Source organism: Hippopotamus amphibius, chromosome 7 (genome assembly GCF_030028045.1).
Source record: "Hippopotamus amphibius kiboko isolate mHipAmp2 chromosome 7, mHipAmp2.hap2, whole genome shotgun sequence".
NCBI classification, from domain to species: domain Eukaryota; kingdom Metazoa; phylum Chordata; class Mammalia; order Artiodactyla; family Hippopotamidae; genus Hippopotamus; species Hippopotamus amphibius.
The window spans coordinates 130581682-130599014 of record NC_080192.1 but is presented as its reverse complement, the minus strand read 5'-3'; the positions used below and the strand labels follow the sequence as shown (position 1 = coordinate 130599014).

General features: G+C 38.3%; 1 protein-coding gene across 4 annotated transcripts in view; it reads right to left on the bottom strand.

Moving 5' to 3' along the window:
- ATAD2B (ATPase family AAA domain containing 2B) overlaps positions 1-17333 on the bottom strand; it is a 148521-nt gene that overhangs the window by 99447 nt on the left and 31741 nt on the right. For all 4 annotated transcript variants that reach the window (XM_057741165.1, XM_057741166.1, XM_057741167.1 and 1 more), the window contains exon 9: positions 177-275. In XM_057741165.1, coding sequence (XP_057597148.1) covers positions 177-275 — 99 coding nt within the window. The remainder of the gene's footprint in view (positions 1-176; positions 276-17333) is intronic.

Sequence of the window (17333 nt, the reverse complement as noted above, 5' to 3'; positions counted from 1 at the left end):
CCACAGTTAGATTTCAACCCTAAAACTTACTAAGTAAAAACTAATTCAGTATATTACTCTAGTCTAAAATATGTGATACCCCTGTTAGCAAAATGCTAGTATAGATGAGAATCACATTCAAAAAGCTTAAAATGTTATTCCTTTATTCTACCATTAACAATTAAAAATATATTAACCTATTTCTTGCCCTTGCCATGCTCTTTGACTTCCTTCTTTCAAAGCGTTCTTCATCAGAAGATGTTGTGTCACTACTATGAATGGCATGCTTCTTTCTCCTATTTAAAGAGAGTAAAATGCTTAAAATCATTACAACAGCAAAGGGCTTTTAAAAACACATTCTGAGCATATCTACTATTAGCTCAGTAGAAAACACATACATTCATTCTCTCACTTGGCAGATATTTATTAAGATTCTTATGCTCATGCAATTTACACCAGAAGAAGTAAAAAATGTGGTAAGTTCTACAGAGAAAAAAGAAAAACAGGAGGAGGAGGAGAAGGAGGCTATAACTTGTTAAATAGGGTAGTTCAGAAAGGCATCAAGCAACAAATTTAATTTGCATCCAAATTTAGGGAATATCTATCATTGATTGATAAATAACACGCAAATCTTATTAGAAAAGAAAGCTTATATTTTTCTCTTCTTATTTTTCCCTTCCCAAATAATCAGAAACAGTCCAGACACTAAAGAAAATAATACACTGGCTTACAGGGAGACAAGGGTTTCCACTTTCTACTTAAGACACATATCCTATTTGAATTTCCTATTAAATGTATAAAGCATTTTTGAAGAAATAAAGAAATAGTTCACAAACAGAACTACTATGGAATGAGCAGATAATATATCAAGCTAAAGTCATCCTCAAGGAAAAATAATACTTAATAAATGTTACATTATTAATATAACTAGATAGCTAGTGGGAAGTTGCTACTGGGAAGCTGCTGTATAACAAAGGGAGACCAACTCAATGATGGGTGACGCCTTAGAGGGCCAGGACAGGGAGGTGGGAGGGAGGGGACATGGGGATATATGTATAAATACAGCTAATTCACTTTGGTATACCTCAAAAACTGGTACAAGAGTGTAAAGCAACTATATTTAAATAAAAAGCTTAAAAAATATACATATATAACTGATGACATCTCTAAGATACCTATGATAATCATACAAAATAAAATCATTGTAAATTAATTTACTTCTAACTCAAACTGGCCTTCAAGGATGGTCCACAGCCTATGCATCCCTATTTCACTGCAATTCGCACCAACCTCAAGAGTAAATCCAGATTTTCCCCAAATCTCATTAAGATTTTTAACCTGTCTAATATTTCTTCTCCCGATTAAAAGAAGTCCTGGCTTCACACCCGATTCAGCCATTCTCCGAGCTGCTTCAGATACTGAGGGCTATGGGCGCATCAGAGCTGTACCTGCGCCAAGTCCCAGACACACCTGAGGTAACAGCGCCACTTGCGGGTTCCAACTGTGCTGTTTCCCTTCCTGGGAAATCCTGCACTCAACCCACCTTGGGTGACCACCATGTTAAGAAGAAGAATAAAAACTGCCATATGTGAGCTGCCCTTTGGAGAGACCCACATGGCAAAGAAATGAGGGGGGTCTCTCGCAGACAGTCTCTGAGGAACTGAGGCTGTCAGTCCAACAGCCCTCGAAGAACTGAATCCTACCTGCAACCATATAGGAGCTTGCAAGCAGATCCTCCCCCAGTGGAGCCTTCAGACCTGACACCTGGGAGGATCTGAATGAGTTTTAAGTACGAAGAACATCAGGCCAAACACCTAGCAGGACAGGAACACAATCCCGCCCATCCAAAGGAGCAGGGGAATGAGACGACAAAACAATATGTCACAGATGAAGGAACGAGGTAAAAATACACAAGACCAAATACATGAAGAGGAAATAGGAAAAATGCCTGAAAAAGAATTCAGAGTAATGATAGTAAGGATGATTCAAAATCTTGATAACAAAAGATAAAAAAATACGAGAAAGTTAATAAAGACTCAGACGAACTAAAGTGCAAACAAACAGTAATAGATAACAAAATAACCGAAATTAAAAATACTCTAGATGGTATAAATGGCAGAATAACTGAGGCAGAAGAACAAATAAGTGAGTTGAAAGATAGAATGGGGGAAACAACTGCCATAGAACGGGAAAGAGAAAAAAGAATAAAGAGAATGGAAGACAGTCTCAGAGACCTTGGTGACAACATTAAGTACACCAACATTCAAATCATAGGTATCCCAGAAGAAGAAGAAAAAAAAGAAAGGGTCTGAGAAAAAATTTGAAGAGGTTATAGTGGAAAACTTCCCCAACATGGGAAAGTAAATAATTAATCAAGTCCAAGAAGTGCAGAGAGTCCCATACAGAATAAACCCAAGGAGAAATACACCAAGACACATATTAATCGAACTAACGACAATTAAACAAAGAAAACATATTAAAAGCAGCAAGAGAAAAGCAACAAATAACATATAAGGGAAAACCCACAGGGATAACAGCTGATCTTTCTGCAGAAAATCTGCAGGCCAGAAAGGATTGGCAGGATATACTGAAAGCCCTTAAAGTGAAAAACAGACAGCCAAGCATACTCTACCCAGCAAGAATCTCATTCAGATTTGAGGGAGAAATCAAAAGCTTTCCAGACAAGCAAAAGTTAAGAGAATTCAGCACCACCAAACCAGCCTTACAACAAGTGCTAAAGGAACCTTCCTAAGTAGGAAACACAAGAGAAGGAAAAGACCTACAAAAACAAACCCAAAACAATTAAGAAAACGGTAATCAGAACACACATGTCAATAATCACCTTAAATGTAAATGGATTAAATGCTCCAATGAAAAGACACAGACTGGTTGAATGGATACAAAAACAAGACCCTTACATATGCTGCCTACAAGAAACCCACTTCAGACCAAAGGACACATATAGACTGAAAGTAAAGGGATGGAAAAAGATACCCCACGCAAATGGAAGTCAAAAGAATGCTGGAGTAGCAATACTCTTATCAGACAAATTAGACTTTAAAGTAAATACCATTACAAGAGACAAGGAAGGACACTACATAATGATCAAGGGATCAATCCAAGAAGAAGATATAACAATTGTAAATATCTATGCACTCAACATAGGTGCACCTCAATACATAATGCAAAGGCTAACAGCCATAAAAGGGGACATCGACAGTAACACAATAAAAGTAGGAGACTTTAACATCCCACTTACATCAATGGACAGATCATCCAAACAGAAAATAAATAAGGAAACTCAAGCTTTAAATGACACATTAGACCATCTCAACTTAATTGATATGTATACGACATTCGAGCCAAAAACAACAAAATACACTTTCTTCTCAAGTGCACATGGAACATTCTCCAGGACAGATCACATCTTGGGTCACAAACCAAGCCTCAGTATATTCAAGAAAGTTGAAATCATATCAAGCATCTTCTCTGACCACAACGCCATGAGACTAGATATCAATTAGAGGAAAAAAACTGTAAAAAATACAAACACATGGAGGCTAAACAATACACTAGTAAACAACCAAGAAATCACTACAGAAATCAAAGAGGAAATCAAAAAATACCTACAAACAAATAACAATGAAAACACAACAACCCAAAGCCTATGGGATGCAGCAAAAGCAGTTCTAAGAGGGAAGTTTATAGCAATACAGTCCTACCTCAAGAAACAAGAAAAATATCGAATAAACAACCTAACCTTACACCTAAAACAATTAGGGAAAGAAGAACAAAGAAACCCTAAAGTAAGCAAAAGGAAAGAAATCATAAAGATCAGATCAGAAATAAATGAAAAAGAAATGAAGGAAACAATAGCAAATATCAATTAAACTAAAAGCTGGTTCTTTGAGAAGATGAACAAAATTGATAAACCATTAGCCAGACTCATTAGGAAAAAAAGGGAGGAGACGCAAATTAACAGAATTAGAAATGAAAAAGAAGTAACGACTGACACCACAGAAATACAAAAGCTCATGAGAGACTACTACAAGCAACTATGTGCCAATAAATTGGATAACCTGGAAGAAATGGATAAATTCTGAGAAAAGTACAATCGTCCACGACTGAACCAGGAAGAAATAGAAACTATGAACACACCAATCACAAGAAGGGAAATTGAGACTGTGATTAAAAATCTCCCAACAAACAAAAGCCCAGGGCCAGATAGATTCACAGGCGAATTCTATCAAACATTTAGAGAAGAGTTAACACCTATCCTTCTCAAACTCTTCCAAAAGATAGCAGAAGGAGGAACACTCCCAAACTCATTCTATGAGGCCATCATCACCCTGATACCAAAACCAGGCAAAGATGTCACAAAAAAAGAACATTAGAGGCCAATACCACTGATGACTATAGATGCAAAAATCCTCAAGAAAATACTAGCTAACAGAATCCAACAGCACATTAAAAAGATCATACACCATGATCAAGTGGGGTTTATCCCTGGAATGCAAGGATTCTTCAATATATGCAAATCAATCAATGTGATACATCATATTAACAAACTGAAAGATAAAAATCATACGATCATCTCAATAGATGCAGAAAAAGCTTTTGACAAAATTCAACATCCATTTATGATAAAAACTCTCCAGAAAATGGGCATAAAAGGAAATTACCCCAGCATAATAAAAGCCATATATGACAAACCAACTGCCATCACTGTTCTGAATGGTGAAAAACTGAAAGCATTCCCTCTAATAACAGGAACAAGACAAGGGTGCCCACTCTCACCATTATTATTCAACATAGTTTTGGGAGTTTTAGCCACAGCAATCAGAGAAGAAAAAGAAATAAAAGGAATCCAAATTGGCAAAGAAGTAAAACTGTCACTCTTTGCAGATGACATGATATTATACATAGAAAACCCTAAAGACTACCAGGAAACTGCTAGCACTAATTGATGAATTTAGTGAAGTAGCAGGATATAAAATTAATGTGCAGAAATCTCTTGCATTCCTAAACACTAACAATGAAAAAGCAGAAAGAGAAATTAAAGAAACTCTCCCTTTCATCACTGCAACAAAAAGAATAAAGTATCTAGGAATAAACCTGCCTAAGGAGGCAAAAGATCTGTATGCAGAAAACTATAAGACACTGATGAAAGAAGTCAAAGACGATACAAACAGATGGAGGCACATACTCTGTTCTTGGACTGGAAGAATCAATATTGTGAAAATGACTATTTTACCCAAAGCAATTTACAAATTCAACACATTCCCTATCAAATTACCAATGGCATTTTTCACAGGACTAGAACAAGAAATCTTATGATTTCTATGCAAAAGACCCCGAAAAGCCAAAGCAATCTTCAGAAGGAAACACGGAGTTGGAATTAAGCTCCCTGACTTCAAACTATACTACAAGGCCATAGTGATCAAGACAGTATGGTACTGGCACAAAAACAGAAAGGTAGATCAATGGAACAGAATAGAGAACCCAGAGGTAAACCCACATACATATGGGCACCTTATCTTTGACAAAGGAGGCAAGAATATACAATGGGAAAAAGAAAGCCTCTTAAGTAAGTGGTGCTGGGAAAACTGGACAGCTACATGTAAAAGAATAAAATTAGAACACTTCCTAACACCATACACAAAAAGAAACTCCAAATGGATTAAAGACCTACATGTAAGGCCAGACACTAGAAAACTCCTAGAGGAAAACATAGGCAGAACACTCAATGACATACATCAAAGCAAGATCCTTTTTGACCCACCTCCTAGAATCATGGAAATAAAATCAAGAATAAACAAATGGGACCTCATGAAACTAAAGCTTTTGCACAGCAAAAGAAACCATAAACAACACAAGAAGACAACCCTCAGAATGGGAGAAAATACTTGCCAACGAAGCAACAGACAAAGGATTAATCTCCAAAATATATAAGCAGCTCATGCAGCTTAATACCAAAAAAGCAAATAACCCAATCCACAAATGGGTGGAAGACCTAAATAGACATTTCTCCAAAGAAGACACAGGGATGGATAACAAACACATGAAAAGATGCTCAACATCACTAATCATTAGAGAAATGCAAGTCAAAGCCACAATGAGGTATCACCTCACTCCGGTCAGAATAGCCATCATCAAAAAATCTAGAAACAATAAATGTTGGAGAGGGTGTGGAGAAAAGGGAACCCTCCTGCACTGTTGGTGGGAATGTAAGTTGGTACAGCCACTATGGAAAACAGTTTGGAGGTTCCTTGGAACACTAAAAATGGAACTACCATATGACCCAGTAATCCCACTATTGGGCATATACCCAGAGAAAACCACAATCCAAAAAGAAACATGTACCATAATGCTCACTGCAGCCCTATTTACAATAGCTAGGACATGGAAGCAACCTAAATGCCCATCAACAGATGAATGGATAAAGAAGATGTGGAACATATATACAATGGAATATTACTCAGCCATAACAAGGAAAGAAATTGAACTATATGTAATGAGGTGGACAGACCTAGGGACTGTCATACAGAGCAAAGTATACAGGAAGAAAAGAGAAAAACAAATACCACATGCTAACTCATATATATGGAATCTGAAGAAATGGTACTCATGAACCCAGTGACAGAGTAAGAGTGGAGATGCAGATGTAGAGAATGGACTTGAGGACACGCGGCTGGGGTGAGGGGGTTGGGAGCGAAGGGGAAGCTGGGATGAAGTGAGAGAGTAGCACAGACATAGATACACTACCAAATGTAAAATAGCTAGTGGGAAGTTGCTGTATAACAGGGGGAGATCAACTCGATGATGGGTGATGCCTTAGAGGGCCAGGACAGAGAGGGTGGGAGGGATTCGCGGGATGGAGGGGATATTGGGATATATGTATAAATACAGCTGATTCACTTTGGTGTACCTCAAAAACTGGTACAATAGTGTAAAGCAATTATATTCCAATAAAGAGCTTTAAAAAAAAAAAAAGTCCTTTCATTTCATCCTGCATCAGTTTTTAAGGTCTCCCAAAACTTCAGAAAGATTGCTGCAATAATTACCTACTCAATCTTTGCAATTTTGTTATTTACCCTCTCTCTTACTGCTTGCTCTCCATCAAGAAAATGCCTGTTTCCAAGTTTCTTATTTACTCTGTGTGTTGTCTGTGTGTGTGTGTGTGTGTGCGTGTGGTGTGAGCCTAATATATATATAAATATAATATATCTGCTAAAAGCAGCACAAATGAGGTGGGTAGAAGGAACAGTGTATGTATTGGGCTGAGGAAACAACACCACATGATAACTCGAATGCACAAGAACAAATGAAGAGAACCAGAATAATAAAAGATTACTAATCAAAAGCTATAAGCATACACTTGGTTGACTTTCTTCTCTCAACTTTTTAAAATAACACAGAATTATGTAAATAACTCTAATAACGTATTGCTAGGTTTGTAAAATGTAACATGTATAACAATACCACAGAAAGCAGAGTGGACCTTAAAGGGGAAGGGGCCATACCATATACAAAAGTTAAGTCAAAATGGATCAAAGACATAAACATAGAGCTAAAACTATAAAACTCTTAAATGAAGAGTTACTTCATGGTTAGTAATTATCCTGATGACTCAAGATAATATGAAGTAAAAACAGAATGCTAAGAAAAACCAGAGAACAAGAAAGCTACTCAAAAAGAAAAGAAGAAGTTTGCCTAAATAAAATTGAAAGGATAGAAGACAAAAAGAATAAAATCTCTCATAAAAAAAAAGGAGGGGGGGAATGCAAAGATACAAAGAAAAATGAGAGAAAAGGCAAGTGCCACAGAGGACAAATGTCCAAAGTCATTAAATAGATGAGAACAAAAATGAAGAGAAGAAACCTAGCAAAAAATAATATCAGAAAATATCCCAGAGTTGAAACAAGAAAATCTCCAAACCAATAGGGCCTAGAGCAAGTAGCTCAAAAAAAATGAACCAAGATATATACACATGAGGAAGAATCAAGATGGCAGTGTAGGAGGACGTGCGCTCACTCCCTCTTGCAAGAGCACCAGAATTACAACTAACTGCTGAACAACCATCGACAGAAAGACACTGGAACTCACCAAAGAAAAACCACCCCACATCCAGAGACAAAGGAGAAGCCGCAAGGAGACGGCAGGAGGGGTGCAATCGCGTTAAAATCAAATCGCATAAATGCTGGGTGGGTGATTCACAAGCTGGAGAACAGTTATACCACAGAAGTCCTGAGGGTTCTGAGCCCCACATCAGGCTTCCTAAACTGGCGGTCCAGCAATGGGAGGAGGAAACCCCAGAGAATCAGACTTTGAAAGCCAGTGGGATTTGATTGCAGGACCTCCAAAGGATTGGGGGAAACGGAGACTCCACTCTTGGAAGGCACACAAAAAAGTGTGCTCACCAGGACCCAGGGGGAAGGAGCAGTGACCCCACAGGAGACTGAACCAGACGTGCCTGCTGGTGTTGGATGGTTGCCTGCAGAGGTGGGGGGCAGCTGTGGCTCACTGAGGAGACAGGGGCACTGGCAGCAGAGGTTCTGAGAAGTGCTCATTGGTGTGAGCCCTTCCAGAGTTCCCCATTAGCTCCACCAAAGAGCTTGTAAGCTCCAGGGCTGCATCGCCTCAGGCCAAAAGACCACCAGGGTGGGAACACAGCCCCACCCATTAGCAGGCAAGCGGATTAAAGTGTCACTGAGCTCCACCCACCAAATCGGATTAAAGTTTTACTGAGCTCCATCCACCCAGCCCTACCCACCATCAGTCCCTCCCATCAGGAAGCATCCAGGAGCCTCCTAGACAGCTTCCTCCACAAGAGGGCAGACAGCAGAATCAAGCAGTATCAGCGCTATTTCATCTTGTGGAACTGAAAATCACAGCCACAGAAAGACAGAGAAAATGAAAAGGCAAAAGACTTTGTACCAGGTGAAGGGACAAGATAAAACACCAGAAAAAAAACTAAATGAAGAGGAGATAGGCACTCTTTCGGAAAAAGAATTCAGAATAATGATGGTGAAGATGATCCAAGACTTTGAAAAAAGACTGGATGCAAATATCGAAAAGTTGCAAGAAAAGTTTACCAAAGACCTAGAAGAATTAAAGAACAAACAAAGACATATGCAACAAAATAAGTGAAATGAAAAACACACTAGAAGGAACCAATAGCAGATTAACTGAGGCAGAAGGGTGAATAAGTGAGCTGGAAGACAGAATGGTGATCATCACTGAGGCGGAAAAGAATAAAGAAAAAAGAATGAAAAGAACTGAAGACAGCCTAAGAGACCTCTGGGACAATGTTAAACGCACCAACATTCAAATTACAGGGGTCCCAGAAGGAGACGAGAGAGAGAAAGGACCTGAGAAAATACTGGAAGAGATTATAGTTGAAAACTTCCCTAACATGGGAAAGGAAACAGCGACCCAAGTCCAGGAAGTGCAGAGAGTCCCAGGCAGGATAAACCCAAGGAGAAACACGCCAAGACATATAGTAGTCAAATTGACAAAAATTAAAGACAGAGAAATGTTATTAAAAGCAACAAGGGAAAAACAACACATAACATACAAGGGAACTCCCATAAGGTTAACAGCTGATTTCTCAGCAGAAACTCTACAAGCCAGAAGGGAGTGGCATGATATATTTAAAGTGATGACCGAGAAGAACCTACAACCAAGAATACTCTACCCAGCAAGGATCTCATTCAGATTCGATGGAGAAATCAAAAGCTTTACAGACAAGCAACAGCTAAGAGATTTCAGCACCACCAAACCAGCCTTACAACAAATGCTAAAGGAACTTCTCTAAGCAGGAAACATAAGAGAAGAAAAGGACCTACAAAAACAAACCCAAAACAATTAAGAAAATGGTACTAGGAACATACATATCAATAACCACCTTGAATGTAAATGGACTAAATGCACCAACCAAAAGACACAGACTGTCTGAATGGATACAAAAACAAGACCCATATATATGCTGTCTCCAAGAGACCCACTTCAGACCTAGGGACACATACAGACGGAAAGTGAGGGGATGGAAAAAGATATTCCATGCAAATGGAAATCAAAAGAAAGCTGGAGTAGCGATATTCATATCCGATAAAATAGACTTTAAAATAAAAAATGTTACAAGAGACAAGAAAGGACACTACATAAAGATCAAGGGATCAATCCAAGAAGCAGAGATAACAGTTATAAATATATATGCGCCCAATATAGGAGTACCTCAATACATAAGGCAAATGCTAACAACTATGAAAGAGGAAATCGACAGTAACACAATCATAGTGGGGGACTTTAACACCCCACTTACACCAATGGACAGATCATCCACATAGAAAATTAATAAGGAAACACAAGCTTTAAATGACACAATAAATCAGCTGGATTTAATAGATATCTATAGGACATTACATCCAAAAACAGCAGATTACACATTCTTCTCAAGTGCACATGGAACATTCTCCAGGATAGATCACATTTTGGGTCATAAATCAAGCCTTGGTAAATTCAAGAAAATTGAAATTGTATCAAGCATCTTTTCAGACCACAGTGCTATGAGATTAGAAATCAATTACAGGAAAAAAACTGTAAAAAACACAAACACATGGAGGCCAAACAATACGCTACTAAATAACCAAGAGATCACTGAAGAAATCAAAGAGGAAATCAAAAAATACCTAGAGAAAATGACAATGAAAACACAACAATCCAAAACCTATGGGATGCAGCCAAGGCAGTTCTAAGAGGGAAGTTTATAGCGATACAATTCTACCTCAAGAAACAAGAAAAATCCCAAATAAACAATCTAACCTTACACCTAAAGAAACTAGAGAAAGAAGAGCAAACAAAACCCAAAGTGAGTAGACGCAGAGAAATCATAAAGATCAGAGCAGAGATAAATGAAATAGAGACAAAGAAAACAATAGCAAAAATCAATAAAACTAAAAGCTGCTTCTTTGAGAAGATAAATAAAATCGATAAACCTCTAGCAAGATTCATCAAGAAAAAGAGGGAGAGGACTCAAATCAATAAAATTAGAAATGAAACAGGAGAAGTTACAACAGACACCGCAGAAATAAAAAGCACCATAAGAGATTACTACAAGCAACTATATGCCAATAAAATGGACAACCTGGATGAAATGGACAGATTCTTAGAAAAGGATAACCTTCCAAGACTGAATCAGGAAGACAGAGAAAATATGAACAGACCAATCACAAGTAATGAAATTGAAACTGTGATTAAAAATCTCCCAACAAACAAAAGTCCAGGACCAGATGGATTCACAGGTGAATTTTATCAAACATCTGGAGAAGAGCTAACACCCATCCTTCTCAAACTCTTCCAAAAAAATTGCAGAAGAAGGAACAATCCCAAACTTATTTTATGAAGCCACCATCACCCTGATACCAAAACCAGACAAAGGTACTACACAAAAAGAAAACTACAGACCAATATCATTATTGAATATAGATGCAAAAATCCTCAACAAAATACTAGCCAACAGAATCCAACAACACATTCAAAGGATCATACACCATGATCAAGTGGGGTTTATCCCTGGAATGCAAGGATTCTTCAATATATGCAAATCAATCAATGTGATATACCACATTAACAAAATGAAGGATAAAAACCACATGATCATCTCAATAGATGCAGAAAAAGCTTTTGACAAAATTCAACACCCATTTATGATAAAAACTCTCCAGAAGGTGGGCACAGAGGGAACCTACCTCAACATAATAAAGGCCATATATGACAAACCCACAGCAAACATCATTCTCAATGGTGAAAAACTGAAAGCATTCCCTCTAAGATCAGGAACAAGACAAGGATGTCCACTCTCGCCACTACTATTCAACATAACTTTGGAAGTCCTTGCCACAGCAATCAGAGAAAAAAAAGAAATAAAAGGAATCCAAATTGGAAAAGAAGAAGTAAAACTGTCACTGTTTGCAGATGACATGATACTATACATAGAAAATCCTAAAGATGCCACTAGAAAACTACTCAAGCTAATCAATGAATTTGGTAAAGTTGCAAGATACAAAATTAACACGCAGAAATCTCTTGCATTTCTATACACTAACAATGAAAGATCAGAAAGAGAAATTAAGGAAACAATCCCATTCACCATTGCAACAAAAAACATAAAATACCTAGGAATAAACCTAACCAAGGAGGTAAAAGACCTGTACTCAGAAAACTATAACACACTAATGAAAGAAATCAAAGAAGACACAAACAGATGGAGGGACATACCATGTTCTTGGATTGGAATAATTAACATTGTGAAAATGACTATACTACCGAAAGCAATTTACAGATTCAATGCAATCCCCATCAAATTACCAATGGCATTTTTCACAGAACTAGAACAAGAAATTTTACGATTTGTATGGAAACGCAAAAGACCCCAAATAGCCAAAGCAATCTTGAGAAGGAAAGACGGAGTTGGGGGAATCAGGCTTCCTGACTTCAGGCTATACTACAAGGCTACAGTGATCAAGACGGTATGGTACTGGCACAAAAACAGAAATACAGATCAATGGAACAGGATAGAAAGCCCAGAGATAAACTACAGTCAACTAATCTATGACAAAGGAGGCAAGGATATACAATGGAGAAAAGGCAGCCTCTTCAATAAGTGGTGCTGGGAAAACTGGACAGCTACGTGTAAAAGAATGAAATTAAAACACTTCCTAACGCCATACACAAAAATAAACTCAAAATGGATAAAAGACCTAAATGTAAGGCCAGAGACTATAAAACTCCTGGAGGAAAACATAGGAAGAACACTCTTCGACGTAAATAACAGCAAGATCTTTTTTGATCCACCCCCTAGAGTAATGGAAATAAAAGCAAAAATAAATAAGTGGGACCTAATGAAAGTTCAAAGCTTCTGCACAGCAAAGGAAACTATAAGCAAGACGAAAAGACAACCCTCAGAACGGGAAAAAATATTTGCAAATGAATCAACAGACAAAGGATTAATCTCCAAAATATATAAACAGTTCATCCAGCTCAATATCAAAAAAATAAACAACCCAATCAAAAAATGGGCAGATGACCTAAATAGCCATTTCTCCAAAGAAGACATACAGATGGCCAAGAGGCACATGAAAAGCTGCTCAACATCACTCATTATTAGAGAAATGCAAATCAAAACTACAATAATGTATCACCTCACACCGGTTAGAATGGGCATCATCAGAAAATCTACAAACAGTAAATGATGGAGAGGGTGTGGAGAAAAAGGAACACTCTTGCACTGCTGGTGGGAATGTAAATTGATACAGCCACTATGGAAAATAGTATGGAGGTTCCTTGCCAAACTAAAAATAGAACTACCATGTGACTCAGCAATCCCACTACTGGGCATATACCCAGAGAACACCATAATTCAAAAAGACACATGCACTCCAATGTTCATTGCAGCACTATTTACAATAGCCAGGACATGGAAGCAACCTAAACGTCCATCAACAGATGAATGGATAAAGAAGATGTGGTACATACATACAATGGAATACTACTCAGCTGTAAAAAGCAATGAAACTGGGACATTTTTAGAGACATGGATGGACCCAGAGACTGTCATACAGAGTGAAGTGAGTCAGAAAGAGAAAAACAAATATTGTATATTAACACATATATGTGGACTACGGAAAAATGGTACAAATCGGCCGGTTTGCAAGGCAGAAATAGAGACACAGATGTAGAGAACAAACATATGAACACCAAGTGGGGAAAGCGGGGAGGGTTGGGGGGGGTGGGAAATGAATTGGGAGACTGGAATACCAGATTGTACACTCTAAATATATGCAGTTTATTGTAAAAAATAAATAAATAAAAAGTTTAAAAAAAAGATATATATACACACACACACACACATATATATATATATTTATTTATGTGCATCTACAAAGAAGCAAGAAATTAAACCAAACTAAATTCTCAACAGCAACACTATATCATGGAGTACAGTGAAACAAGAACTTTAAAGGTTTAAAGGAAACCTATTTGGATCTAGAATTCTCTTAACTCACAGAAGTACCTGGAACTATGAAAATATAAGACATTTTCAAAGATGCAAAGATGCAAAACTGACTTCTACACATTCTTTCTGAGTAAATTACTTGAGATTATATTCCTGCAAAATGAAACAGTAAAGCAAAAAAGAGAAAGACATCACATCCAGTAAGTGGTGGATCCATCCCATGAAAGCAATGCTAAGTCCTATAGCACTCACTTTGCAGCAGGCCTAAAAAAGTATCCCTCCAAAGTGGAAGAGGAAGATGACACTAAGAGATGTCATCTGACAAAAAGGATATGAATGCTTTGGTATGATCAGAAGCTTGGAAAACTTGAGACTACCTGAATGTTAAAAGAGGAGAACTCTCAGGACTTCCCTGGTGGCACAGTGGTTAAGAATTCACCTGCCAATGCAGAGGACACAGGTTCCATCCCTGGCCCCGGGAAGATCCCACATGCCTCAGAGCAATTAAGTCCACGTACCACAACTACTGAGCCTGCGCTCTAGATCTCGCGAGCCACAACCACTGAGTCCAAGTGCCACACCTACTGAAGCCCACACGCCTAAAGCCCATGCTCCACAACAAGAGAAGCCACCGCAATGAGAAGCCCATGCACTGCAACGAGGAGTAGCCCCCACTCTCCACAACTAGAGAAAAACTATGAGCAGCAACAAAGACCCAATACAGCCAATTAATTAATTAATTAATTTCAAAAAGAGAGAGAGAACTCTTGGGACTTCCCTGGTCTGGTGCTCCACTGGTTAAGACCCCATGCTCCCAAGAGAGGGGGCCTGGGTTTGATCCCTGGTCAGGGAACTGAATCCCACATGCTGCAACTATGAGCCTGTATGCCACAACTAAAGATCCCATATGCGACAGCAAAGATCCCACATGCCTCAATTAAGAGCCGGTGCAGCCAAATAAATAAATAAATACTTTTGGGCTTCCTAGGTGGCGCAGTGGTTAAGAATCCGCCTGCCAATGCAGAGGTCACGGTTCGATCCCAGCTCCAGGAAGATCCCACATGCCGCGGAGCAACTAAGCCCGTGTGCCAAAAAAAAAAAAAAAAATCCGTATGCAAAAATAAATAAATACTTTTAAAAAAAAGAAGAAAATGAAGAACTCTTGAAATCATCACCATTACTGAGACTATCAGGAGAACTCATTGGGTCCTTTTTCTCCATTTACATGAATCACTACAAGAAGCCCTACACATTCCTGTCCCTGCAGGAATATGCCGGCTGTGTATGTAGGAAGTGATACAATAGCCCCGCCCCGACTTCCTATCCCTTTGAACTCTCTGTTCCCGTTCATCCTACTCTTTTCTTCCAAGCATCTGTCACCATCTGACACACTATGTTTATATATTTGTTAGTTTATCTCCCTCTAGTAGAATGTAAGCGCCAAGTGAACAGGGATTTTTATCTTCTGGATATCCAAGGCCTTGAATGATATTTGGTGCATACAGAAGGTATACAATATATATTTGTTGAATGAACGAATAAATTTAATTCCAGGAGCATTTCCCATTGAGAGGCCAGAGGTAGTAATAAAATCCATAAAGGATATTTAACTCTAGCACCCTGCATAGCTCTATGGTGAAAAATACTGTCATTATTCATAGAAATGTAAAAACTTTTCATTGGTTTTCAACTTTTATAATTAACCTATAAATAAATCAAGTAAGGCTTATTAGGGACTTGCCTGGTGGCACAATGGTTAAGAATCCACCTGCCAATGCAGGGGACACGGGTTTGATCCCTGATCTAGTAAGATCCCACATGCCACAGAGCAACTAAGCCTGTACACCACAAGTACTGAGCCTGCACTCTAGAGCCTGCAAGCCACAACTACTGAGCCTGAGTGCCACAACTACTGAAGCCCACGCACCTAGAGTCCGTGCTCTGCAACAAGAGAAGCCACCACAATGAGAAGCCTGCGCACCACAATGAAGAGCAGCCCTGCTCACCACAACTAGAAAAAGCCTACGTGCAGCAACGAAGACCCAATGCAGCCAAAACAAATATAAAATCTTTAAAAAAAAAAAAAAAAAAAAAAAGTAAAGAGTCAAAAGACACTGCCTACAGTTAATGAAACAAAAATGGAGATTTAAGTACAATGATTCAAATCTCCTGTGACGAAAGAACTGAGGTTAGTGTTACAATGATATAAAGCTGAGGAAGAAACCAAAAGACGTTTAAAGTTGATAAATAAACAGAATGCCACTTATATAGTATATGGAAATAGCTATCAAAATAACCAAAAGTAGAAATGTTTAAACTGATTGCTAAATAACAATAAAATTGGAAGTGAGGAAAAGTGGGTTGGGAAATATTACTTTTATTAAACTTAGTCTACTGGCTATTTGAAACAAGTGTATGTATTACTTTAATAGGAAAAAGTTAGTATGTAAAAAAGTTCATCAGAAGCTAAGATTCAACACTGAAGAAAAATGGCCCAAAAGCTGGCTGAGGTACAAACTCCCTAATCAAAACAAAAACCGCAGGGGTTAAGACTCCGAACTCCCAATGCAGGGGGCCTGGGTTCTATCCCTGGTCGGGGAACTAGATCCCACATGCATGCCACAAGGAGCCCACATCCCGCAAATAAAAGATCCCATGTGCTGCAACTAAGACCCGGCACAACCAAATAAATAAATAAACAATATTATAAAAAAAACAAACTAGGAATTCTCTGGCAGTCCAGTGCCTAGGATTCCATGCCTTCTCTGTCAAGGGCCCAGGTTCAATCCTGGTCAGGGAACTAAAATCCCAGAAGCCAAGCAGTGCAGCCAAAAAAAAAAAACAGGCATAAAAAAACAAAATTCCTATAAGCCCCAATGGCAAAACTATTAACAACCACAAACCCTAAAAGATATAATGCCATTACCACAAAATACATCTTTCTCAAGCATCAATCTTAAAGGCGACATGCTAGAGGCATTCCCAATAAAGAAGTGGGGTACAAAACTCATATACAGAAATTAATTGTAGTCATATATAGAAACAACTACCTAAGAAAAAAATATAAGAATGAAGAATCGAATAACGGGGGGGAAAAAAAGGACAGGGGCATCTTTTATGTAATATAACATTTATACATTATTTATAATTTGATAATAAATATGGCAACTGGAATCAATGGAGAAATTACAGACTCATTGAATAAACTGAGGTTTGGGGGACTTCCCCAGTGGTGCAAGTGGTTAAGAATCCACCTGCCACTGCAGGGAACAGGGGCTCAACCCCTCGTCTGGAAAGATCCCACATGCCTCGGAGCAACTAGGCCTGTGCACCACAA